Raw genomic sequence first — 27,569 nt, forward strand, 5'->3', positions numbered from 1 at the left:
GTGTGCATATTTATATATCTGTATATGGAGACTGGGGCTTTGAGTGAAGAAATAAGTAACTTTGTTAAGGACTTTGAGAGGAGTCATCTGGAGTGACTGTAAAAGACAGTAAATAATTTTTATGGTATGAACCTCAAGCCTCTTTGACCTCCACTATCCTGCTGCTTTTAGGTGGACTTAATGTCTCATTTTGGTTTCAGTCACATTTTCAATATGAGTTTCTTGTTTCTGGTCACAGTTCTCTGTGCTGCTACTCCTGGTTTCTCTCTGTACCATCCTGCTCCTTTATATTTGCTTTAGGGAACATGGGTTATTCTCAGGATTTCACTGCCCATAAAAAAATAGTTCTCATCTTTCCAGATGTCAGCCTTTTTTCTGAAACTCCCCACAAAATCCACAGGCTGGGTAGGGGATTGAGTGGAGTCTGAAAACCCTACTCTTTTCCATCCCTGTCATGACCGATGGTTGTTTCCCTCTTGCAGCAGCAGAATCTTCCTTGCTGTTCTGCTCAGCTTCTGTTTCTCACCAAGCTGCTCCCCACCCACCCTACAAGCTAAAGGGAAGAGCGTGCTCATGGCCGTGCGTGTCACCAATATCCTGTTTGCTCAGATAGTGCTTTCTCTCCATGATGACCCTGTGGAGAAGTCTACAGTTCCTCATTGTGTTTCAGGGAGTCTTCCAGCCCTTCTGTTGGTTCACCATCAGTCTCTTTGTATGTGGCAGATACTAAGACCAGAAACATTGGTAGATGTTCTAGTTTGATTTCCTCTATGGCACAGGCTTAAGTCCAGGATAACACAATAGACTTTTGTTTGCAGAAAGTCTTGGAATGAGGAAAGTATTTGACTTCTAGCAGTTAATCCCTAGAAGACCTTTCTTTCTAATCATGGAAATCCTTTCATCAACAAACACAAAAGAAATACTAGAGTGTGTAACTAAAACTGTGTGTTTGTGATAAAGCTGATTTCAGTTCCCTAACTTTGTGTTTTCTTCCTAGTGTCAAAAACTTTTTTGGGAAAAATTTTCAACCTTTTCAGTCTCATCTTTAAAATGGGAGTCCCAGTATTCAGCACTGCAGCATCCCATTGCCACGGTGGGCAGGTGTGTTTAAATGACAAGCACAAGTGTTCACTGCTCCTCACACACCTGGGGATTGTGACTGGCCTGTATCCTGCAGTGTTCAATGAACACTGACAGCCTTCCCCACAGCTTTTCTATTCCACAGTCCCTGTATTGTGGGGAGGAGGGAATTGCTGGTGTGCTGGCATTGTTTGCTTTTTAGCTAGCTGTAAATGTGTTACCTTGGAATAAATTAAGCTCAGCAAGCACTCGCTATGTCTAACCCTTCTCCATCAGTTTTTCAGTTCTGTTTTTCTCTCAAGTCACCGAAGTACTAAAGTTAGGTCTGAAATTCACCTCCATGTGTGAATGAATGAATGTGTGTGGGAACAGCTACTGTTAATTTTCTATTGACAAACAGTTTTTTGAGATGTAACAGAGGCAGCCCTGCATCCCCTCATCGTGCACTTTACTGACGTCTTGTGTTACTAATTTTAATGATGTGAGGCTTTCTGTAAAAGTGTGTGGGTTACCTACGTAATTCTTTCCTTCACTGTATGTTTTCAAGTTCCTTTGCTGAATTTGAGGGATTTCCTTGGAAGAGATATGCTGCAGGCTGTATTTCATGTTTATGTTCTCTCTCCAGCCGTTGCCTCACTGGGTAGAGAGCCAAGTATGATCTCCTGCATGGGAAGTGTTCATTAGTTGTGTCAGAGGAACTCATGGTTCTGAAGGGCATCTGTGTTCTCTTTCCTTGAAAGCAATTCTCTCAATTGCTTTAGGTGCAGTTGGGTGGAAATTTATCTGCCTTAATGCAGTGTAATGGAAATGAACTGCCATGTACAGCATACAATTTGAAAGCTTTTTATGATGCGTTTTTTTCTCAGTCAAGTGTTTTGATGGCTTTTTAGAAGGGCCCGGCTTATGCATAAAGATGGAGAAATGCTGCTAAAAATTAATTAGTAAAAAGCTGAAGAGCTGTCTGACTTACTGTAGTTCTCTGCTCTTCCTCTCCCATCCTGCACATGGCTTTAACCTCTGAAAGGTAACCAGACTGGGTCTCTGCAGAATCTGCTGAGCCTGTGGTTTCCTGGGCTTCTCTCTAACCAAGGGACTGCCCAGCCTTTCTGAGGCTGGAGGAAAAGGAGCTGGAAGTCCACCAGCATGTTACACATCACTGTTGTTTAGGAGAAGTTTGATGGAAAAGACGTATATTTATGTTAACTATGTGGGTTTGAAAATCATAATTTTAGCTGGTTTTTAACAGCTTTAGGCAAAACTTTGACAGAAACTGTGCTTGTCAGCAGGATCTGGTGTACCCTTGCCAACAGAGCTTGACCTGTGATCTCTCTATTTGCTTTGAGACGTCGCAGATCATCACCTCTGGCCCCCTGGCACTGGTCAGAGTCGTAGCCTGATACTACCCCTCTTCCCTGTATCTTACTTCTTTGTTCCTTGCTGGCTCTGTCATCCATGAAAATAGCAGCAGTAGATCGAGATGGGTTGAGTGGTGCAGCAGGTTGGGGAGTGGTGGCTGCAACAGGACTTAAAGAAGATGAATGAGAGCTCTAGTCTCTCTTCCTGCCCCTGGATATTTTTTTCTTATCTCTTATACCAGCTCCGTTTTCCAGGAGTGAAAAGTTAGGCACTGCACTTTGCATGATTTATCCAGTTAAAAAGGTCAGTGCACTGGCTTAACACTTCACAGCCTCTGACTTTTAATGCATTTAATGCTGCTCCTTTCACTTTCCTCTAGGCTTCACGTCTGGAGATAAAATCTCATTGCTGATACATGGAGAGGGAACTCTAACCCTGCACCCTCAGTTATTTGTATTCTCAAACAGTGTATGGATGCACATTTGTGCAATCTTTGAGTAGACAAATTGGTTAGAAAATCAGAGGGCTTTTGAAGCAGAAATTAAAATTAATCCTGATCTCTATGACTCTTATTCACATGGCCAGTATCTTTTGTCTGCTTTCCTGAGATAACAATGTGCTCATGTGATCGTCACTAGATTTCATTCTGGCTCCTGAGACTTTTTTTTTCACTTCTCTTGTGATTTCAGGTATCTTGGAGTTTTTTCACCATCAGTTGAAGGACATTGTTGAGTATGCAGAACTGAAGACTGTCTGCTTCCAGAATTTACGGGAAGTGGGAAATGCTGTCCTGTTTTGCCTCCTCATTGAACAGAGTCTGGTAGGTGCCTGCTGTGCTAGCTTAAAATCCATCTGTCTCTCAAAATGTACTCTCATATTTTTGTTACTAACGTCATCAATAACAAGGTTGAAATCTGTGAGTTTGCTATTACTGATGGGCAGATGGGTAGAAACAGTTCCCTGCACTCACCTCTTTCAGTCTTGCAGGGGCTTTCATGTCTGTTAGATACAGTGATGCCTGACTTTGCTGGGTGAGAAACGTTGCCTCTTGCCTGGTACCTGAGGATCTGACACTGTGATCTTCACCATAAATTATAATCACATCTGGCACTCCTGCAGCCAGTCACAGTGTGGCCACTCTTGACGTCAGTGAGTTGTGTGTCTGGTCCTGCTGTATTCCTTTCTTGCATGTCCCTGTTAAGGTGTGAAACATTACAAAGTTATCATGGACATCCTTGGACATCTTCCTTGCTGCTTGGATGGCTGACAGTGGTGCAGAAATTCACCCATCTGTCCTAGCTTGAATGAAACTGTGAAACGTGTCAGTCTTTCAGCTACTTCTGATGTATCTAGAGTCTGCCTTACACTGTGCTAACCTGCTGACTGCTGAGGGCTCAGTGCTACAATTGATCTTTATCCCTACCTTCAGTTTTCTTTTCCCACCCTTCTTCCATGTTGTTACTATTTGCTGTTGAAACAAGATGGCCAGACCTGTAATTCCTTTTTTTTTCAAATGCTTTTGGGTGCTTACAGAGGAAAGGTGAGCATTGGTAATGGATCAGAACAGCAACAGGTGTGCTAGCTTCCCTTCCTTTACCTGCATGGTGCTGTTGAATCTTGGGTGGGGGTCTCTTCCTGCTGTGCATACCGGCACCCTGCCCAGGCTGTGCAAGCTCACAGTGCTGCTGAGGTTGGGCAGCACGCAGAGATCTTTGCTGACTGCAAACCAGCCACGTCATTTCCTCAGCAAGCTGGCTGGGGGCCTGCTGTTGGACAAAAAAAACCTTCATGGAAGACTCCTTCCCTAGGGTGTATTAAAGCTGTAAGGTAATGAAGACATGCTGTTCTTCAGAGTTCCTGCTCATGGTGTTAGAGGATCCCCCCCTGATGGGGGTGAGTAGTTGGAGGGCTGGGTGACAAGCAGCAAACCTGTAGCCAATAATGGCACAGCTGAAACAGAATGAGAAGCTGGATTACTTCGGATTCAGGCTAAGTGGGTATGTGGAGAAAGGCCAGGCAGGTGAGGGCCCTTACTCCCTCCTGGGAGGATTGAGGGTGTACCAGAGTGATGCCAGCATGGATGTACCTTCTTTGGGACACTGCCAAGGTTACCCTTTCTGGTCATACACCTGGGCTCGCTGCCTCTCCTCTTGTTCTTGTCCTCAGTCAGGCCCCCATGTCCTGTCATGTATTTCAGTATTTTTCCATTGTGGTCATCCATCATAACTAATCTAGACTTCAGCGCGGTGCAAAGCGTAATTCTGAGTATATCTGTGGTAGTGGGTGGGTCTTGTTTGTCCTGGCTGCCTAACACATGCATTTCCCTGGCTGGCATCAAGGAATTAGACCTGGAAAAGGCACATGAGCCCTAGCACCCTAGCCTTGCTAAAAGTATGGAGGAAAACCAACTTTTGTGATATTAGTATTGAGGGATTACAGATTAGTAGGGCCTCTGCTTCAAAAATGAGGAGAGGGTCTTAGCAAGGTCATGCATGTGCTGCTGGTCATCTCTGCATTTTCTCTGTGCATACGCACAGGAGCAAAGAAACAGGAGACATCTGTCTTTCTTTCCCCTGTCTCTAAAGATGTAAAATACTTCCTAAGACATGGTTCTCTGCTGCTGTCATATGTCTCAGCCTGCCTGGCAGGGAGATGCTCCCACCACGATAAACTCCCATTAGGATAATGGGTTGTGGCTCTGGTAAAAATAGCCAAGCAGTGAGTCATCTTCTTGCCCTGTTTGTCTGTGCAGGAACCGTCTGCCACTTTCCCACCGAAATTACTCATTCTGCATTAGTTTATTTAATAAATACCCCGTCCTTTATGAACCGCCAGCTGAGGGTGGGAGGGGAGTTGCTGGAGTGTTTTCGTGAATTCAAAGTAAGCTGGTGAAATGAAGTGGTCTTTGGGAGTGATCCATGAGGAGAGGCAGGGCTCGGAGCGGCTCCCTGCGGTGGTGACAGAGGCCGGCTGCCCTCTGGTGTTTCTGCAGCGGCATCGACCTCCATTTGGAATCCCGTTGTGAAGGTCTGGTGTGGTTTGGGGATTGATGCTTCTGTCCTAAATGCCTCTCGTTTTCTTTTTGTCCCAGTCTCTAGAGGAAGTGTGTGACCTGTTGCACGCAGCACCATTCCAAAACATCCTGCCCAGGGTTCACGTCAAAGGTATGGGCAAAGTGAAAATACCTTCCTTGGGTAATGCTTTCTCCTTCCCCTGCCTGTTGCTGCAGTTCCAGTAAACACCTCCAGCCACCCTTTACTACAGTGCTGATAATTACAGGACAGAGGTATCAGATCCAGGTCTGTTTGCCTGGCTGAAAAAACCAAATGTTTCCTGGTGATGCTCTATGCATATTACAAGGGAAAGGGGAGGAATGCCATGACAGGGAAAAGCAGGATGGATGTCCAGGGCAGTATTATCCTGCTTTGTGGATATAGTTGAGAGGCTTTTTTGAAGCTGCTGTTTAGCTTACAGAATTGTCAGTTAAATGGGATAGGTTTGATCACACAGGGTGTAGGGAGTCTGTCAGCAAGTAAGTAAATACAAGTGGTCCCTGTAGATTTTTCATGTCCTTTTCACTAAACTGAGTATGCAGGAGTGCGTATTTGCAGGATTGCTTCCTATAGTATCTGTTCTCCTCATCTTTCATCACCAGAAACTGAGCTGTCCACCCTTCCCCTTGCCCTCTCTTCTTTGTTTCTCTTATGTCTCCTTTCTTTTCCATTTCTCACTGCTGGAGCAGCTGATTTGTTCTGCTTGGAGAAATCCCATCAGCTACAAAACTCTGAGAATATTTCGAGGCTCACAGTAGCTACTTGCACCTCTACATAAAACTAACCAGACCATTGTAGACAGTATTTTCGCATTTTCTAGAAGACATTTCCTACTTGCCATTGTTGAGGGAGTGCCAGCTGCTTTTTAGCCTTACTATACACAAGATTCCATCCTCATTTTACCTCACCTTCTAGAGACAAACATTTTATACATAAAGACAACTTAGTTATCTTAGCACAAGTGGGGGTCAAATATCTAAGCAGCAGCAGCATAACAGAGCCTTATAGTCTTCCTTGAATTTAGTTAATTAGATGTATTCTACAACAAATCCTTCTTTCTGTTTGCACATGTAATGTAGCATTTTAAAATATGTGTGTTTTTTTCTAAAAGTGCCTTGAAGATTAACCAGCTACTTAGTACTTAAATTGCCTGTAAAATAACACAGTTTTTTTCCTCACTGTATAAAGATTGTGTTAAAATAAAAATTCTCTTGGTTAATTGCAATTTATGGTTGCTCTCTTCGCTTTTTTTTCTGTTCTTTCAGAGGGTGAAAGACTTGATGCTAAAATGAAGAGACTGGAATCAAAATATGCTTCACTACATTTGGTTCCTCTCATTGAAAGACTTGGCACACCCCAGGTAATCTCTCTCATTTGTGTCAGAGGCAATTCAAGAAATTTCTGAGCATCAGAAAGCCTGTCCTGATAGCTCCATCAGATAGCACATCCTGCTTGTTCACACAACAGGATTTTTATTTAGACCCATGAATTTGGTAAAGCTGTTAAAGCTTAGAAGTTTAAAACATTTGAGACTGGGGCAGAAGTGACACATTTGGGGGAAAATGCTAATTGGTATGTATGTTTACCATGGGATACTATCCCAGTGTAAGGTCCAGTCTGGGGGCTCCTCCTGCAAATTCCACCAAAAGCAATGAATTTTCTTGTGCACATGAGTATATATATATATATTTAAAATATTTTGTCACTCTTTCAGCCACTTAGAAACTCTTAGAAAATGAGCTGTCATTTGAGCTGAGCTCTTCTGGAAACAATCACCAAAGAGAACATTCTTGAACTGCCTTTGCAGCTTCAGCACTATTCCCTTTTCTCCCAGCGTGAAGGTGCATTAATCCCCTGCTAACCTTAGCAGTTTACTAGTGGTTGAGATGTGAATAGTAGAAAGTAAGAGCAGAATGCCCTGAAGCAGAGTTTAGGCTGCTTTTGTCATTGTAGGTGCTGCAGTTCAGTAGGTGCTGCTGCACTAGGAGAGAGCTGTCTGTGTGATGGCACCAGCTGGGACAAGCACAAACAGCATTGCCTCCTATGGATTTTGTCTGAGCCTGTTGGTGCTCCTCTTTGGAGCTTTCTCATCTGGTAACAGCCGCAGCTGAGGGAGGTGGGCAGGAGAGTGCAGGCAGGAGCTACAGCAGAGCACTGAACTCTTGGTTTTGCTTTCTGCCTCCATTCAGACAAAGAATTCTTGAAACTACCCTGAAATAAATCCAGGACTAGCATTACTGTAGTTAGTGTTACTCACTTTAAGCCTGTGTGCTTGAAAAGGCTTTTACAACTTTCTCTGAATGTTCTTCCAGTGACCTGATCCCCAGGTTAGCAGTCTGACCTCATTTTAAGTCAGAAGACACTTCTCTTAGAATAAATGACGTGAAACTGAAAAATGCGTTGTATTCATTCTTCTAAATAAAATCTTCTGGTGAAGTGGCTTTTACCAGGATTTTGCACTTTGTTTCTCTCTGCTTCAGCAAATAGCAATCGCGAGGGAAGGGGACTTGCTGACCAAAGAACGCCTCTGCTGCGGCCTGTCCATGTTTGAGGTCATCCTGACGAGGATACGCTCCTTCCTGGATGATCCCATCTGGCGTGGACCCCTGCCTAGCAACGGGGTGATGCATGTGGATGAGTGTGTGGAATTCCATCGCCTCTGGAGCGCAATGCAGTTCGTCTACTGCATCCCCGTGGGAACACACGAGTTCACTGTGGAGTACGTGCTGCCAGCTGCCCGCAGTCCCCTGTGGGCAACAGTGCTTGGCTTGTCCTGTCGTGGCAGTGGGGCTGGAACGGAGGCGTTTGAGTGCCTCTGCAAGAGCGTAGTGCAAAACCAGGGAAAAGTGCTGCCATCACCGGGAGGGGCTCATGATCTATGAACACAGATACTGTTGTATCTGCAGTGAAAATAACCCTCTTTTTAAGTATTGCCAGTGTATAATGAATGATCCCGTGACAAACAGGCCCTAGCACGTGTCTTTCAATAGGGGTCATACCCCTACAGGCATTCAGCTTAAATAAAATAGCAGCATATTTGTACATCTATCTTTAACAAGTATTTCTTCACTGAATAAGAGCAAGAATGAGCACTTGGAATTTAACATGATTAACATGAGTTAACCAGGAACTGTTGTTTGTTCTTGGTTTTGTTGCTTTTGAGACTATCCTTATTTTGAAAAATTGTTGAGCTGTGACATGCTTTTTACTGAGCAATTAGAAAACAGCATAGGGCATTTGCTTCCTTTCATGCCTGCAGCCTAAAGGAGCAGAGTGGTGTTGAATTCTCGCTTTGTTTTCTTTGAAAGTGTTGTTTCCACTGAAAATGGAATGTCATGTCACAGGAGTATAAATGGGGAGTAAATGTTTTTGGAGTAACTTGGCCACATAAAATTGAAGGAGAAGAGGAGTTCTGTTTTTTTGTTAAGCATCCATTTGAATTGTTTGTGATATCTCCAGTGATAATATACCAGAGCTTTTGCTTTCTAGATAAATGTCTAACATATTTACTATTTAGTGTAGTGGCTGTTTACCGAGTGTTTACTGTGACTGTGTTTTGAAGATGTAGGTGAAACCTGCTCTGTGCTGTTTCCTGTTCCAGGCAGTGCTTTGGGGATGGCTTGCACTGGGCTGGCTGTATGATCATTGTGCTTTTGGGACAGCAGCGGCGCTTTGATGTCTTGGATTTCTGCTACCACCTGTTGAAAGTCCAAAAGCACGATGGCAAAGATGAGGTTATCAAGAATGTGGTGAGTTGAAAACATCTGTATTTGCTGTAGTAATAAATACAACATCAACTCAGAGCTGTTTGTACTCAGATGCAGCATAGATGTGGCAATCCTTTTTTTTTAGAATGAATTGCTGAAAATGAGGGCACCAGGATTTTCAGAAACAAAAGATTAAGGTGTTAGGCTGGAGTTGGAAGATTGGTCAAGCAGAATTCTGACCAGTCATATATATGAGATTTTTTAATGCCTTCCATCTCATATATGTTTGTTCCGATAATGGCAAAGCTGCTGTAAATTGAGCTTCTTTGTACCCAAAGTAGCACTGTCAAAAACCAAAATGCACCTTGGATTTCCATTGGCTTAGCAGTGCAAGGGAAGCATTTGTAACATTGCTGGGAGAGGTGAGGTAGCAGCATTTGCTGCTTTTCTGGCTAAGGCTTTTCATATCCAAAGCTAATTCCTGTGTCTGATTTTTTGATGTTTGCAGCCTTTGAAGAAAATGGTTGAGAGAATTCGCAAGTTCCAGATTCTGAATGATGAAATAATTGCTATTTTGGACAAGTATTTGAAGTCTGGCGATGGAGAGAGCACACCCGTGGAACACGTGCGCTGCTTCCAGCCACCAATTCATCAGTCCCTTGCCAGCAACTAGATTCTCACCTAACAATACTTTTTGCACCTATTTAGGCTAAAAGTGTGAGAAAAAAAGCAAGAAACAAAACCCACACTGACAGTTTTAAAGAATACTCTCATCTGCATTTTTCAGTACGCCTGTGCCATTTGAGTGGCACACTGTTCTCTCCAGTCTCCAAGCACAGTAACTGTATACGACCCATACTTATTTTTCTAGACTAAAATTTTATACACTTTGATTAAAAGCCTGTAAGATTTTTGAAATCTCTTTGCATTCCTGTCCCGAGGTGGCCATTTTAGACTGGACTGGTATAATTTTCCCCTGAAGCTATCGAAATAATGGCTGTGGAGAATAAAAAACTGGGTTCTGTAGAAAAAAATTTTTAGAAATCAATGCATAATTGTTTGTATTAGAGCCTTAATTGCTTAATATGCCTTTATTAAAAAAAAAAAGAGAAAAACAACAAAACAAACTCTGCTGGTGCTTTGTGAATAATTTTCTAGTCAGTTGATTCTTCTTCCTCTTTGCAGAACTATTCTCAGAGATCAGTAATTATGGAAATGAAGGCTATTTAAAGTGTTTGTTTCATAGTTATTTAACATGGAGGTGACCGACCAACTGATCTTTTTAAAAGGTGGAAGTTTGATTGATTAGAATGGGGACTGTTTACTTTTTCCTAATGAGAGCTTCTAACATAGTTTATATTTTGGTTGGCAATACATACCCAAACACATTTACAAGTGATGATGAATTCTTGTTTATGAGAATCTTGACTATGGTGATCAGGTGTAATCTATCCCAGTACATAAAAGCTAATGATGTTAATCATGATTTATTATGGAAAGTATTTGTTCAATTACACTTGCTGTATTATGCAAACACTGCATCAGTAAAATTGTAAAGTGTTGCAACTATAAAAGTTGAATTTTAAAGCAAACCATTCAGCCAAAAGTAGTAACTCCTGCTTGCTTACTCCAGGATCCTGTCAGTTTGTCAGCTGGCTTTGGGATCAGCCCTAACCAAGATGTTAAGATGGTCAGAACAGAGACAGGTAATTACATGTTTTACCTAGGATATGGATTTATGGAGATGTTGCTTGGTTAGTGTTTCTAACCTATAGTGTGAAACCAAGAATGCATCCCTTTGAGAACCTGTTTTTCTCCTTTCCCTCTTACTAGTTCCTGGTTAGGTTACAGCACATCTTTTCTCCTGCTCAGCTCTTTCCAGGTGCTTCACAGCCATGAAATTGACTCCAGCAGTGGGTAGAAATGAGCCTCTAACAGAAGAGGTACACAGGAAGTGAGGAATACGTACGTAGGTATTGGAGTGGCAGAGAACTCGATTTTGAGGAAAAAAATTACCTGAAATTTACTCAGCAAAACAGGATGGAGATGTTCCAGGCAATCTATCAGCACGTTTCCACCATAACAGGTTTTCCTAGGACATCTGTGCTTGAGAGCTGTCATTCTGGAGTGGTGTCTGTCGTGGTGAGAGTGCACACAAGGCTGCCCGGTGCGTGGGGAGACAGAAGTCAGAAGCACTTGTGCCTTGCTACACCAGCTTGTTGCAGGATTTCTTTTACAAGGTGTTTAAACAAATTTTCTTTAAGAAACATTCTTTTAGATAGCACTTTTGGTCAGCTAGATTCTTCCCTGTGCTTCCGGCTTCAGTTAAGCAAATGAACAATGTTCCTAATTTGTTGACATCATCATTGGTTTAGGGATATCTCACATGCCTGAGGCTTTGGCTTGGCACTGGTGCAGAAATGGTTAATTAATAAAGCCTGATTTTTTTGTTTAAGAATTATTTAAAAATAACTAATCATGATGTGAATAATTTCTAATTCTTACCAGTTAACTTTCAGCAATAAGAGAATTGGTCTCTTAATGTCTTAAAACTACTACCTTAAATACATATTTTATGATCACTGGGGGGGAAAAAAGTTTAAGACAATTCAGACATGAGTCCTAGGGGATGATTGTTTCTGATTTTTAAAATGTAGATTTTTTTTTTTTTCCCCCAACAGGATTATAGACTTGGTAGGAGCTAAACATTATTTGCCTGGTAAAACCTTTCCTACCTAAAAGGAAAAATGCAGCAAGGTGCATAAAAGGTGTAACTTTTTCTTTTTTAATTTGTTCTTATCAAAAACCAGGTCTGGAGGCCAAAGTGCCCATCAGCACAGAAAGCAGCAGACTGTACTGTGTAAAATGATAACCTGCTCCTGGGGTAGGCTGGTGCTTTGGTACTAGAACAGGCAGCCCCAAGTTCAGCAATTCCTCTGCTGTTTGATGTCTTCTCTACCACTCCCTGGTTCTTTGCTGGTTTTTGCTTAAGTGCTGGAGGCACCTTTTCCCCTGACTGAGCACAGCTGATGTGATCTGCCTTTTGATTACAGAGAAGCTCAAATCCTGATCTTCAACCAGAATTTAAAGAACCTTTTTCTTATTTGACACCTTTGCCCCTCCTGTATGTTACGACACACACCAAAGGAAGCAGATTAATTTTGTTTCACAGGTGGTAATTTGGGTTTTTTTCTGTCCTAGGAAAAATCTTAATTTCTCTTAAACACTAAGCACTAGACCTGACAACATCCAGCAGTAACTATTAGTCTCTGTCCCAAGTATTTCCAAATTTCACATGTATGGTAAAATGTTCTTATAAAACCTTCTTCCCTAATTTTTATTTTCAGCCTTTACAAAATTAAATTACCAGTTACTTGCCTCACCCTTTTTTTTTCCCAAGCAATGTTTCATTTTTTTGGCTCTTTTTGAAAAACTCAGTGTTGCAGCCAGTGCCTGTGTTGCTGCAAACAAAATAGCAAGCTGTAACGTCAGGAACACAGGTCTGCAGAGCAGCATGGTGCAGCACAGACAGAACCTGACCTCTTTTACAGAAGAGCAAACAGCTCCTTTCGCTACTAGTATGACTCAGATCCTTCCTTCTGCATAAATTGTCGTGGCAGGAGCTACCATCTCACCTATCCAAGCAGAGCATAAGTTCCTGCCTTCTTGTTTCTGCCAGCCAGTTACTCTGATTTGGTAAAGCTGGGGTTTTTTGATGCAAATCCAGCAAGTTTTGCATACAGCTTTACCTAACCAGTATTTTCAAAGCATCAGTTGTGCTTGGATGTAGCTTTCCCTTTTCTCTTTTACAAACTAGGACAGGAGTAGTTGCTGCAGCTCCTGTTTCAATATGGTTACAGTCACTCCATGCTCAGTCAGGGCCCAAGTACAAAGGATCCAGCTTTGCTGCAACCTTTTTACCACCAATGCAGAAATAAAGCCATTTATTTTTGATAAAATTGTAATTAGTGCAATACATCTTAAAAACAGAAGAATGAAATGAAAGTATTTACACATAACTTAAGCAACAAAACCAGTTGTGGTCTGAGGTAATTTTAGTACTTTTTAAAGTAAAAATAAGGCAAATAAAAACCATTTCAGTGTTCTTTATCCAAACTAATCAAACTCAGAAATCAACGATTGTCTACACATACTGTTAAAAAGTACATGAATTTCCCGACAAGCTCAGACATTTCACAGGAGAAAAAAAAATTCCAGGGTTACAGAATTGTTCTTTTCTTAAGTAACATGTAGATATTTTCAGAAGGCTGACAGGCTTCCATTTCTCCTGGCTGAGAGACTCTCAGTGGATTGCATTTCACCTAGGCAGGCAGAACTTTCTTCATCATCATTAAAGCTGTCAAATGTGCTCAGCAAAGTGCCATTTGCTGCTCTATCATCCTTCCGCAGAGAGAGGGGCAGGTTTGCTAGGGTGAAGTTAACATCTTTGAAGGCATGCAATAAAAAGATCCCCACAATAATAGTCAGGAAGCCACTGAAGGTGCCGATAATGTCATCAGCCGCCATGTGTTGCCATTCCTTGAAAAGGATGGCAGAACAAGTTAAAACAGATGTTGTAAAGATTACATAATATATTGGAGTCACTATTGAAGTGTTGAATATATCCAGAGCCCTGTTTAAATAGTTGATCTGCGTGCTCACACAGACAGTAAGGCTTAGCAGCAGAATCCAAGACAAGGGATGTTTCAGCACTGGTTTTCCTGCAAAAAGTTCCTTTATAGTGATGCCCAGACCTTTTACACAGGAGACTGATAAGGCTCCAATTACAGAGCAAATTGTTATGTACACGAGAATGTTGGTCTGTCCGTGGCGAGGTCCCACCACACATATTAGAATTAAAGACACAATGACAACGAGCGTTGCGAAGACCACAAAACCTATGGTTGGGGAAAAAAAAGTCTTGTTATTTATAGACACTATAAATTAATATTAATTATTATTAATGGACACACTTGTTACTTATGGACTCTATTTATCAGAAGCAGGGGTACTTATCTTAGGGCTGCAGGGAAAATACTCATTAACAGTTGGACTGCCTCAGCTTAAACAGAAGAGTTCAGGATGTTTCTCATTACTCCTCCAACATCACAGTTTAGATGATGCTAGAGTGAGCTAGCCAAAACAAAGAAAGTACCTCAGGCATGCTCTACTACTTTTACCAGTCTATTGTCAAGACGACTGCAGGATTAGATTGCTAAATTGCCTTACACCCAGATTCACTGAGGTGTAGATGCCACTGGACACAGGCTTGAGTCTGAATTGAGTCTTTTTCAGGAGATACATTTTGGCAGGTGGCTGTATTCATCAGCAGGTTTCCAATGATCAGGTCGTTCCTTAAGAACAGCTTTTTAATCTCTGTGCTGGCTATTTCCTCATGTTTAAGACTGGAATTGCCTTTGTATAATTAGTATTTTGCAGATGTGCATTTTTGAGTACTCATCTTCCACATAGGCACAGCAGCTCATCTCTAGGATCTTACTTCTCAGCAGACACCACAACACCTACTTTTTCATTTTAAGGACAGTTCAAAGTTGGGCTTGGAAATGACACACTTCAATCAAAATTTATAGAAGTTTTGTTTATCTACCTGTGCTGCTGCATTTGTTTGAACAATCACCTCAGTGGTTGCCATCAAGGCACTTAATTCAAGGCCAGGCAAGTTCATTGGCATCATGCAAAGGTTCCTATGGAATTATGTTACAGAATTCAAATCTCTACTTCATTTGAACAACATGTCTACATGAAGCAGACAAGGCCATCTTCCTGGAACTTGAGAGCAGCAGTAATGAAACTATATAATGAAGAAATGATGGGCTGTGTACATATCAGGCCAGCATTTTCCTTACCTGGATCACCTAGTTTGTGGGACATTTCATCCAAAGTTTCTACTTCTTCCTCTTGTGGAGCATGAATTACCATCACAGTTGATCCCAGTATACTTAACAAACACCCTATTTTTCCATGTAAATTAAGTTTTTCATTTAAAAAGAAGGATGACAGAATGGCACTAAGAAATAAAAAAAGGCACCAACAAACATGGAATTAGTAATATCCATTTGCTCATCAGCTTACAGGTTGTTTTGACTGTACAAGTCACTTGCATACACAATGTGCAGCTTAAAACCAGCTATTTTCTATCTTAAGGTACTTGCTATGGACAGAACTACCTGTTAATATTTGACATCTCTGCCCAGAACCCCTTTTTTATGCTGCCTGCTAAAAAAATGCTGTATCTAAGAACTTGCAAAAATAATTTAAGACAGACGAAAATTTACTTAGGAATGAAAATACTGCTCTGTTGTAATCACCGTGTTTTTGAAATGCAGAAGACAATAGCTTTTCAGAGATGGACGTGGAGATGCATTGCTAGAACCCTTTTATATCATAGCCACTACATATTTGGAGAAACTTAAAAGTTACTCCTGATGTTTATAAGCACTCTATTATGAAGAACAAACCCCATTTATTACAGCATAGTTCAGTGACATATTTCTAAATAAGTGTTTTTACTTTTGTCTCTCAATTCACACTGCTTTCTGTTAGTGTTTCTTACCTTACAAGAACACTGAGAGCTCCTAGAGGAGTCACTAATGTAGCTGGTGCAAAAGCATAGGCAGCAAAGTTCGCTACTTCGCCAGCTCCCACTGCAGAAGAACAGGAATTAAAACCTGAGTTAGGCTGTCATGCAACAAACCTCTGATTCAGGGCAAGAGGTCATGTAGACACAAACACACAGCAAGGGAACAGTGGAGAATTCTAACTATTGCATTCAGCTAACAGTACTAGCAGAACACACCCCTGCCCCTCTCCCCCACTATTACATTTTAAAAACAGGCTGTGGAACTGCAACAGGTATTAGAATTGATTCTACCAAATCAGAAGGTGTTTTATGTTAGCGTCTATGTTGTAGCCCCCCAGCCTGCCAGCTTGACTCGAAGTTCTGCATGGAGAAATCTGCAATAGCAGGATATAGCACAGCACATACAGTAAGCCACAGTTACCTGCAGCCGGTAAATTGAGAGTTCAAGCAATAAAAAAATTCAGAAAACAGGCATAATCCCAAAATATGCTTCCCTTTAAGAAATCCTATATATCTATGCACTTTTCTGCTGAGACAAAAAACAGAATGCATATGGTAGCAAAGACATACAAAACCACTGCACAAAGAGGGCAGTTACATTAAAGGAAGAATTTCTGATGTGAGAGAAGTTACAGTAAAATCATTAGAACTGCATGCATCAAATCACCAGATAACATTACCATGCATTGTAGAATCCCAATCTCATTCCCTTTTTTTGTAACCATACTGCCATCTGTGGCATATTTATTAAAATTATACAATACAAATTTTTGACACTTAGATGAATAATTTTTGACACTTACTTGAAAGAAGTCCAGCCCACCATAGCCATTCCTTAAGGTATGCATGACCACCTTGACCTAAAATTGAAAGAATGTTGGCTATTCCACTAAAAACAACGACACCCCATCACTAATAACACTGCCATAACATAAAATAATTTTTGCAACCCATGTCCTTAAAAACATGAGTAGCCTTTTGATACCTAGGCTTTCTAGGTAGAGGAGTTGAAATCAAAGCATCTTCAATTTCTGATGTGCATGTACCTCCTACAGCCTCCTTTGATAACAAGTTATTTCATTTCTTTTGTATTAGAAATGGCACTGATGATCATATCTGCATTACCCTGAGAAACAGTTCTTTCCAATCACTGAAATGACATGAAAAGCCAAGTTATGTTTCTCTTACTATACGACTGCTACTCTGTGGAAATTGTACATGGTTTATACGTGGTTGATTACATGTACAAACATCACATTTTCTCATTCCAAACTAGGGTGCATGAATTATGTATCTCAAGATCAACCATCTTTTAGAAGCAAAGATGACAGGTACTGAATAAAAATATTCATAGTCAACCTTCTGAATCGTCTGCAGATGCTGCAGCTATCCTACCTAAATCTATCTTCTTTCAGTTTAAAGCCATTGCCCCATGTCCTGTCACTACAGGCCCTGGTGGGGGGGGGAAAAAAAAAAAAACCAAAACACAACTGTCTTTTTTATAAGCCCCCTTTTGGTACTGGAAGGTGCTATAAGGTCTGCCAAGACCCTTTTCTTCTCCAGGCTGAACAATCCCAACTCTGTCAGCCTATTCTCATAGAAGTGTTCTGTCCCTCTGATCATTTTCATGGCCCTTCTCTGGACTTGCTCCAACAGGTCCATGTCCTTCCCAGATTGGGATCCCAGAGCTGTCTGCAGCACTGCAGCTGGGGTCTTGCCAGAGCAAAGCAGAGGGGCAGAATCCCCTCCCTCACCCTGCTGTCACACCTGATTTGGATAAGTTTGGCTCTCTGGGCTGTGAGTGCACATTGCTGGGTCATGTTCAGCCTCTCATCCACCAGCACCTGCAAGCACTTCTGGGCAGGGCTGCTCTCCATCAGTCCATCCCCCAGCCTCTGTTGATACTGGAGGTTGCCCTGACACAGGTGCAGCACCTTGCTCTGGTTCTTGTTGAACTTCATGAGGTTTGCACAGACCCACTCCTCAAGTCCATCCAGGTCCCTCTGGACAGCACTTCCTCGCTCTAGAGCATCAGCTGCCCCCCTCAGCCTGGTGCGATCCACAAACACGCTGCCAGCGCACTCAATCAATCCCACTGTCTGTATCACTGGTGAAGATACTTAATAGCATTGCTTCCAGTATGAAGCCTTGAGGGATACTACTCATCACACTCAATTACTACACGTGGTTTTTAGTTTTCTAAAACAATCTCCTGACACCCAAACACAGTTAACACTCTCTTAAATCCACTCATTCAGGAGCACATATATAGTTAAGAGTGCTGCTTCCAAGTTCAATTTGCAAGAACAATTTAGATTTAACTGACATACAAAGGAATCCTTTGACAAGTGTCCCCAGAGGGCATTACATATGCATTAAATAGCATGTGTCACACACAGTTACGGCTATCTGACACCAGAGAAAAAATACACCAGCTCTGTGTTTTAGGTTTCATATACACGTAACAGAAAACCAAAAAAGTCAAAGCAAGACCATTAGTTTAATGAACTAATGAACAGAAATAATCTTCTGTTAAACAGCAATATCTAAACATCAGCAATTTATTAAAAGATGTATGTATTTACCTGCTCTCATGGAGCCTTTCCTGGCTAACCGGAGGAGACCTTTCTTTTTCAGGATGAAACTTCCTCCAATGAAAATGCTGGAACTCATAGCCAACACCAGACCAATACAGAAGTCATACCTCCCACGAGTTTGGCTCATCTCGTAAACTACTAAATTCTGTCACATTGATCAATGAGGAGTAGAACTTCTGTTACTCAACTGAAACACGAGCAAAATAAAGACATTAGAATTAAGCTGGTAGAAATACGTGCTGTATAGGAAAATCCTCAACAGCTCATGTGACTGGTTCTCCTGTAAATGGCCTCTTCTAAGAGAGGTTAACCAAAAAAATGGCAATCTCTGAAGCATGGGTAACCTTGCACTAAGGATGAGTAACTAACAAGTTTGAACACAGAGAAGGGAGGGTTTCTGACCTGAAATATAAAACCTGAAACCCAAATAAAAATTCTTTTAGAAACTGCAGGGAAATTTTACAAATATGTCATTTATTTTTCTTTTCATTGAGTACACAGATCTGTGTCTGGCGCACCATGTAACTAATGATATTGATAAAAAATTTACTTACATTGAAATCAGTTTGTAAAAGAGTTTGAGAACAGTTGCAGCATTTCTTCCATATAAACTCCCTAGAAAAATTAAAGAGAGTATTAGATGTTTAATCATATAGCCATCTTCATAATACAAACAAATCTCACATGCATGCACATCCAATTACACTTTAACAGGAAAATCTGGCAAGAAGGCCTTTGTTTGTTAATTTATTTTATAGTTTCCCATACTTGTATGAAGCACCTTTCAATATTACTTTTCCCTGTACTTTCATGCTTTCAGCTTTGATTGATGTGCTATACCTCTAGGAAAACCTAGCAGAGCTACTGGTAGGTTAGCATTAAAACTGAACACAGATTCTCTTACTTGCATCCAGTTAGGCTGTGAAAATGTAGAGGAAAACAATAAGCAATCAACACAGCACTGCTCAAAATGCTGCAAGAGCCACAGTTCAAAATTCTCAAATCCTCTTCCCTTAATCCTTGCACAGTAATTTTTAATATCTTATTTTGTAGGACAAACTAAGTAAATGATCTACAAGAGAGTGCTTTCACTTTCTAGCCACTTTAAAAAATAAACTAGACTCTTGCATGATACAAAACCACCTATCAAACAAAACCAAGAAAGACAAATCATCAGTGCGTGAGACAGACCAAACCCAGCCACCTCACCAACTGCATAAAATATCATCCTGGTTTTGAGTTCAAACAAGACTTTCAGTTCCTTGAAGAAGTTTTTAACGCAAGGAAAATACATAAGACTTTTGTGACTGTTCTCTCTACCATCTGTTCTAGCTGGTGTAAGGCTCTCTGTTCAGGTAACTGAGCTAAGAATGTTCTTCCAACTCCAGCTGGTGCAAAATGTGACAGTGGTATAGCATCACCTGGGGGAGCAGGGGCTCGTTTTGCTAAGCATTATCATTTACAGGTTTTTTCAACAGTTGCGACTTTAATTACATTCCTAATGGGATTATTTTTACTAGTGCAGCTTTTTACTAAAGGAGAACTCTCCATATTGGCAAAACCACATTTTTCTTTTCCTTTTCTTCTCTCCCTGGTTTGCATACCTTCACCTACACTGACAGAGGAAAAGAGCATCAGTTAGTCCCATCCTGACACCTTCCACCCACTGCATTCCAAAAACAAGGGAGAAGCACAGGCTGCTTTTCTTTGCAGCAGAGGAAGAATTTGATTGCAGAAGAATGAGGAAACTTGTGTGCTCACAGGTAGTTTTATGAATTTAGACTTGAAAAGGATGCTACACTTCGAAACCTAGTATTTCTACTTTCCCCCCCATCCCAAATACACTGACTTGCCCTGTCAACCACTTTGTTAACCTTGTCAAGAACACATATCTCAACCACATAAATTACATAAATTCAGATAAATTACTGCTAGCTCCTCCCATCAAGTTTATTTGTCCTCACACACATGACCAGTGTGTATTTCTGCTTGGGCTGGACTACCTTATTTCCACCAAGGTTTATTCAGATGTCTACAGTTGCAGACAAACATCACACAGTCATGGTGGACACAGCTGCTCTGAAGAGCTCTGGTTCCCACTGCATACAGCACAGATATAATTTGCACGTGTAGAACCGACATGTGCAAGGTCAAAGCAGTACCAAGCACTGGAAGTTTTGCACTTCAGGAAATCAGGACTTTAATTCTAACCCTAAAACTTAATAAAAGAAGAACTAATGCATCCTCATTAATATAATCAAGAAAAATTATCTGAGGGCATGAGAAAAGAAAATGCCATGAAATGAGCAGTTTCTGGAATAAATACGCCTCTCATTTTCCTGCCTTGGGACGTGCCAAAGCTGTTGCATTCCAGCAGCCAGGGCCACTACTAGGTTATAAACAGAGAGAAGCCGGAAAATGTAGGAGTTAAATAAAGCTGGCAGTCGTGTAGTTCTGCAAAGGTTCTTCAATCAAGTTCACAGCTGATTTTAACACATAGAACACTTCATCCACTCAAGACCAGCAGTGTCATGGAGGAGTACTAGTTTCCTGCTCTGATTTCAGAGAAGTAATGAAGGGCTGAGACTCTCCTACTCACAGAAGCTACAACACCTACCATACCTCCAAGAGCCACTCATTAATGAACTGCCTGTGGATCTGCTGGCGTCATAACTCTCAGTGTGCAGCAGTGCAATGACAGACCACACAGGGAACTGGGTTTGAAGGTTATCAGACAGGGAGAGATGCAGAAACTTGTAATGAGAAAAATAAAACTGCGGGAGATAAGCAAGCCCAGATTAGCCACAAAGTTTTGTTGCTTATTTTCAAGATGTAACCAAAATGTATCACAAATGCTAGCAAGATACAGACTCTAAAACACGAGGTAAGGCTTCTTTGCTCAAAAGTCATTTTCTCTCAAAAGTAGCACAAACACAGTGCTCAACAGTTGTTACATTTATTGTAGCAAATGCTCCCTAAATATTCAGAAACACTAAAAGTGGTATAATAAGATGAAGCAATATTTTACATTTAAAAACAGATCAGCATAAGTAAGAATGTGGGAATTACCAGCCAAAGAAAATTAGTATCACTTCTACAAGCTGTATACTGTATGGAAGCAATAACTAGAGCTGGAAAAGGCAGACAAGGTGCATTGCTCCAACTTTGCTTACTTGGCCACAAGCCCTCTGGAGTTCAGTAGACAGTCTTAAAAGACTTACAAGAAGTAATCTAAATCTATGTTAAATTATTTAAATTCAAGAATCTTTTCTAAAACCTGCTCTTTTCAACTATGAACAGGATGATGCCATAAGCAAAAAAATGACCTTAACAGGCCATTTACTTCAACCCTTTGCCATGTACTACATAATTCACTGCTGCTCCTCATTACAGATAATTCAGCCAAGCTTCTCCCACAAAATACTTGCAAAGGAAACTTCACAAACATGGCAGCCATGCTTTGATGGCATTAGGAACTCTCATTATCTAATAATCTTCACTTTCACTACCAAATCCCATTGTGTTTTTCCACTCCAGACTGGAAAAAGATACAAGTTGCTTTATCTCTGTATCCACATATCAACATTACTCTGCAGGTTAGGTGCTTGGCACCTCCTGCTGTGCCACCCTCTGGGTCCTTTCCCAATAGCTTTATAAAGTGCAATTTCCAAAGCTGCATACAGTACTCTAGTTTGAGTTATTATCACTTCTGCAATACAGTGGTAGACTGTATTTCTTTTCAAACATTCAAATCAGGTGGTTTTCTTAGCCCTTTGTCTGCAGTCACCTACTGTTGACTCATTTTCAACTTCTCTATTAGTATAACCTCCTGCATTTGTATAGCAAATTATTCCTGGCTGGGCGTAATATCTTCCATTTGCTCCTATAAAAAACATATTTTCTTTAGAAATGTTTCCTGAAAACATTCAACCAAGGTTACACACTGGCAATCCTTCCCTGCCCAGTGTCATTGATTATTTCTTTGTCTTTTGAGCCAGATCAATAACATTAAACAGCCAAAGATTCAGACATGAGGGAATATTTTTAAACAAAGGCCTGCTTTGGCAAGACAATAATACTCTAGGTACAGCCATTCTGCATCTTTCAAACTGTTCTGTGGTATTTTACTGTCAATTCTGCTAGTTTACAAGAGCTTCATGGGAAGTTTTGTGTTTCTAACATTGGAATTAAGCAGCTATTTAATGCCCTTCTAGCCATAAAGCTTGTCATGGAAGAAAAGGGGGTTGAATCAACAAGTTGTTTTAACAAACATGCATTGACTATTATGTGTCTTGTTGGCTATTATGTGTTCCCTTCTTCCTTTCCACAAGCATAAAACTACATGAAACAAACATTCCCTAACAAAACATAAATCCAAATGTTCGGTGATGAGCCTTTAGAAGGCTCATTATACATACCAATTTTGTTCCAAAATCCAGAGGCATTCACTTAAGTATTTCGAAGTTAGGTTTCTAAAACAGAAATTTAAAATAACATTAATTGGCATGTAAAGAATTTGGCAAAAATATTATGTCCATTATTTCAAGCCAATTTAATTTTCATGCATGGCATAGAGGACTTTACAATGTCCATCTATGCTTTAAAAAGGAAGAGGATTTTTGTTTTAAAAACACTTGAATAACAAATCAGTATGATTTTTTATTTCATCTTCCTTAGATACATCTTGCCTGAAGCCTTATTATATATTTATATATATATATATATTTATATATTTATTATATATATAATATATATATTTTTACTCCTTTGCTTTTCACTTCACAAATCAAAGAAACTAACCTGTGATCTAAGCTATTCTTTAGAAGGTACTGTATTAAAGTTGAACTGAAATAGCATCCTAATCCTTTCAGTTTTGTTCTGTAATTAAAGTGCTAAGGCACTTTTATTGCAACATAACTAGTATCGAGTTTTAATTACTGGCTTTAGTATGGTGAGTTTTCAGAGGATGTTTATACAGAATCACAGAATTGGAAGGAACCCACAAGGATCATCAAGTCCAGCTCCTGGCCCTGTACAGGACAGCCCCAAGAACCACACCATGTACCCGAACACACACAGGTTTGAACTCTGTCAGGCTGGTGCTGTGATCACTTCCCTGGGGAGCCTGTTCCAGTGCCCAACCACCCTTTGGGTGAAGAACATTTTCCTAATGCCCAACCTAAACCTCCCCTGACACAACTTCAGGCCATTCCCTTGGGTCCTGTCACTGTTCACCTCAGAGAAGAGATCAGTGCCTGCCCCTCTGCTTTGCCTCATGAGGAAGCTGTGGACCATGATGAGGTCCCCCCTCAGTCTCCTCTTCTTCAGGCTGAACAGACCAAGCACCCCCAGCTGCTCCTCATACAGCTTCCCCTCATGCCTTAGGTTTTAACTTTTATATTTTTCAAATCCTGTAGCACCTAGTGTGTAACTGAAGTTTCTTGTAGCCTGTTAACTACTGTTCTCTCATGCTAGTTAGATATAACAAGCTTCTCCAAGCTTGCTCTCCAAGGACACCCAGATTGTCCTGGGCCCAAAATGCATAAACTAACGTCTTAAGAAGGGGGGTAAACTTGGGGAAATTACATCATTAACTGAAGTTTTAATTGGAGTATTAACCCTGATATGCAAATGAACCAAACTTATAAAAGTGTGAAGAACTTGTGACTTGGGGTCCATCTTGGGTGTAGCCTCTTGACTCCCAGGGGTGTACCTTGAAGGCCCTTCAGATAAATACCTACCTTTATTCCCTTATTCTTGTCTAGTCTTTGTTTTTAGGTGGCCACCTCAGGCATCACCCCTCTACCCCCTTCACAGCCCCCCTTTAGACCTACAGAACTCTGGGGCAGTGGGGAATATGAACACAGAAATAGTCTCAGTACGACTACTAAAATCCCCCCAAATATATAATTATTAAATCCAAGCCTTCCTCAGTCATATTCCATCCACTCACAAACACAACTTTTAAACACAGGTATAAAGAGAACACTGAAGGACAGATACAACAGAGTATTAGAATAAAAGAGCTCAAACTTTAGTCATGTGCACCTTTCAAAGGCCAAGATGGATGCACGCAGTACCTACAGATTCTGTATACACTGTTTACAAAACAACACGTTCAGTTTTGCACTGCACATCTGCAGTTTTCCAGCTCTGTCAAAGTTAAAGACTGCCCAAGCTTATACACATAATTATTTGCGTATTACACATAGGCAAGCTAAAAAAATATTTATGTTCTATATATGCATATATATAATGTTAGAGGCACTATCATATGCTCAGAAAGCAAAACATACCATAACTATCCTAAAGTTGCCTATTTTAAAAGGTTTAGATAAGCTACGGGGAAAATCAATTCTTTACAGAAGATTTCTATTTATAAAGCAAAAGCAACAAGCACGCCATTTTATGAAATTAGGAAGAAACAAAAAAATGCCACATTAAAAACCTACTCTTTGCATGTGCTGCTTGTAGTTATTCTATGAAAAAAGACCTTTAATTAAAGCATTTTCACATAAAGCTAAAAAGTATCTTCACTAAAACAGTATTAGTCATTAACTGAATACAAATACAGACAGTGCATTACAGCTGATACTGCATTGATTGTTTTCACGGAAAGCTATCAAAATAGATTCAAGATAGGACTTGCCTCATCTTTGCTGTACCTGGCACATGAGTTCCACTCCTGTGGGAGGGGCAACCAGCACAGGGTCACTGAAGGTCTACCTTTAGTATTTAATACGGGCAGTTTCAAATTTAAGATAATTCGGGAAGTTAAAGTCCAATCTAGACATTAGTCATGGCTACTCCTTTGACACAACTGATAACGTGTTATAACTTGCTTTCTCTTTGCCAGGATTTTATCATGAGAATTAACTGCTTTAACAAAAGCAGAACTAGACACTGAATTCTAAATACAATGATACTGACGAAACCTTATGGAATAATTTTCTATTGATTAAGACGGTACCTTTCAGAGGAAAAAAACACAACTGTATACAATGAGGCACATCAAAAGCATTAAGATAGAACCACAATTACTTACATTTATCACATTTTCATTAAAAACAATGTTAAAGACATTGTAGTGAAATAGAGAAAGTTGACTGCTTTAAAAAGATTGGGGGGAAAAATAGGGACAAAAGAGTTAGATCCAGGCAACATCTTCACAGTGTATGAATGAACACAAATCTTCACTCTGAATCACAGAATCAACTAGGCTGGAAGAGACACTTGAGATCGAGTCCCACCTGTGACCCAACCATCACCACGTCAACAGACCATGTCCAGTCTTTTCTTAAACACCTCCGGGGACAGTGACTCCACCAGGTACCTCCCTGGTCAGCTCATTCCAATACCTCATCACCCTGCCTGTGAAGAAATTCCTCCTAATGTCCAACCTAAACCTGTCCCCTGGTGCATCTTAAGACTACAGTGAACTACAGTGCAAAGCTAAGATTACTTTTTCCACGTCAAAACGCTGCACCAGGGCTCTGAAGGACTACTGAAGGTGCTCCGGAACCAGGCTGCACAACCATCTACCTCGGATAATTCAACCCTGGACCAAACTGAAGATGAACCGGGTTAGCTCCCTGGTTAACCACACGCACACGCCAATACGAGGCACAGCGGCTCCGGAGCACGGGCAGACCCAGCACACCGTACCTGGACACCTCTGCCCGGTGGGAGAACCCCACAAGCAGCCCGATTTAGAGCTTTAAATCTCGGCCTTCTCAGACCAAACCACAAGTTTCCCACTACGGAGAAACCACCCTTGCACTCGTACAGCCAGACTCAAGGCCCCGCGCCCCCGGCCCCGGCCCACTCGCTCCTCACCCGCAGCGCCCAGCGCCGAGGGCCTTGCGCCGAGCGCTTCGCGGGGAAGCAGCCCCGCCTCCCCCCGCCCCCCGAGGGGCCGGCCAGGCCCCCTCCCCGCCTCTCCCCGCCGGTACCTGCGGTCACGGCCCCTCTCACATCCTCGCCGGAAGCGGCGAACCAAGAGGAGACGGGGGCGGGGGAGGCCGGAGCGGGCGGCGGGAGGGGCCGGTGCCCGTGCGCTCCAGCGCCATGAGCGGGCGGGACGGGAGGGACCGGCAGCGGCAGCGCAAGGCGAGGCGAGGCGGTGTCCCGGGCCCGTCCGCCCCCTCCGCTCCGCGGTTCCGGCAGCGGCCGCCGGAAGGGGCGCAGCCCGGCCCCGAGCCCCGCCCGCAGCGGGTCACATTCCCCTTCCCGCAGCCCCGCCTCTCCCGGGCTGGCGGCATCCCCCGGACGGGTGCCGGCTCCCGGCAGAGTCGCGAACCCCTCTGCGGCCCTGCAGCTGGGGTAGGTCATTCCCGCGACCCACCCCGCGCGGCGCCCCTGCCAGCGTCCGCGCTGCGCAGATTTTACACTCACAGAAAATCGCACAATCACAGGATGGTTTGGGTCGGAAGGGGACCTTGAAGATCATCCAGTTTCAACCCACCCTGCCGTGGACAGGGACACCTTCGACTAGATCAGCTAGCTCAAAGCTCCATCCAGCCTGGCCTTGAACCCTTCCAGGGATGAGACATCCAGAACTTCCCTGGACAACCTGTTCCAGCTCCTCATCACCCTCACAATACGGAATTTTTCCTAATATCTAATCTAAAGCATACCCTCTGTCACTTTGATGCCATTCCATCCTGCCCTGTCACTACGTAAATAGTCTTGCCCCATGTTTCCTGTAAGTTCCCTTCAGGTACTGGGAGGCTGCAATTAGGTCACCCAGAAGCCTTCTCTTTTGCAGGCTGAAATAAACACAAGCTGTTTGCAGTAAGACATTTTACTGGGCCAGGTAAAGGGAACGGTTAATGAATCGGTTTAATCCAGGTCACCCACTCTCAGCACGTGCTTTACAACCCAAACTGCTTTAATCTCATACTAAGTAAATGGATAAATACAGTTAGATAAATATTTGTCCTCAGCACACAGCAAGGAGTCTTTGAAACAGTCATAACAAGCATCAGGCTCAGAGGGTTCTTTGGTTTCGTCAGGACTATCTCTGAGTATGCTTCAAGCAGCTGCCTTATAAGACTAAGTCTGAACAACCAACACTGCCAAAATACCTGTGGTAGCTCTGCATGGAAGATGCAGCTCTGCCTCTTTAAACAAAAGACAGTTTTGTCACATTCCTTAGTTACAGCAGTTCCTATTT

At 41.9% G+C, this 27,569-nt stretch overlaps 2 protein-coding genes across 3 annotated transcripts in view; one reads left to right on the forward strand and one right to left on the reverse strand.

Annotated features, from left to right (window-relative positions):
* The window catches only part of CYFIP1 (cytoplasmic FMR1 interacting protein 1), a 75,571-nt gene extending 65,016 nt beyond the window's left edge, over positions 1 to 10,555 (forward strand). The window contains exons 26-31 of the mRNA XM_082279050.1: positions 3,126 to 3,256; positions 5,528 to 5,600; positions 6,755 to 6,849; positions 7,970 to 8,208; positions 9,091 to 9,238; positions 9,705 to 10,555. Of these exons, the coding sequence (XP_082135176.1) occupies positions 3,126 to 3,256; positions 5,528 to 5,600; positions 6,755 to 6,849; positions 7,970 to 8,208; positions 9,091 to 9,238; positions 9,705 to 9,869 (851 nt within the window). The 3' untranslated portion in view covers positions 9,870 to 10,555. The remainder of the gene's footprint in view (positions 1 to 3,125; positions 3,257 to 5,527; positions 5,601 to 6,754; positions 6,850 to 7,969; positions 8,209 to 9,090; positions 9,239 to 9,704) is intronic.
* Positions 10,556 to 13,122: 2,567 nt separating this feature from the next.
* Positions 13,123 to 26,570, reverse strand: NIPA2 (NIPA magnesium transporter 2). 2 transcript variants are annotated; one of them, XM_082278072.1, is made up of 8 exons: positions 26,347 to 26,570; positions 22,813 to 22,866; positions 18,949 to 19,009; positions 18,383 to 18,581; positions 16,601 to 16,657; positions 15,771 to 15,861; positions 15,064 to 15,224; positions 13,123 to 14,094 (listed from the first exon to the last, which is right to left on the reverse strand). In XM_082278072.1, exons 4-8 carry the CDS (start codon positions 18,519 to 18,521, stop codon positions 13,457 to 13,459), a joined length of 1,086 nt encoding a protein of 361 aa, XP_082134198.1. In that variant the 5' UTR covers positions 18,522 to 18,581; positions 18,949 to 19,009; positions 22,813 to 22,866; positions 26,347 to 26,570; the 3' UTR covers positions 13,123 to 13,456. The 2 variants fall into 2 exon arrangements, with proteins under 2 accessions (XP_082134198.1, XP_082134199.1); XM_082278073.1 differs by lacking the exon at positions 22,813 to 22,866.
* Between the last annotated feature and the right edge of the window lie 999 nt (positions 26,571 to 27,569).

Source organism: Coloeus monedula, assembly GCF_965178545.1.
Source record: "Coloeus monedula genome assembly, chromosome: 3".
In the NCBI taxonomy this organism is placed as follows: domain Eukaryota; kingdom Metazoa; phylum Chordata; class Aves; order Passeriformes; family Corvidae; genus Coloeus; species Coloeus monedula.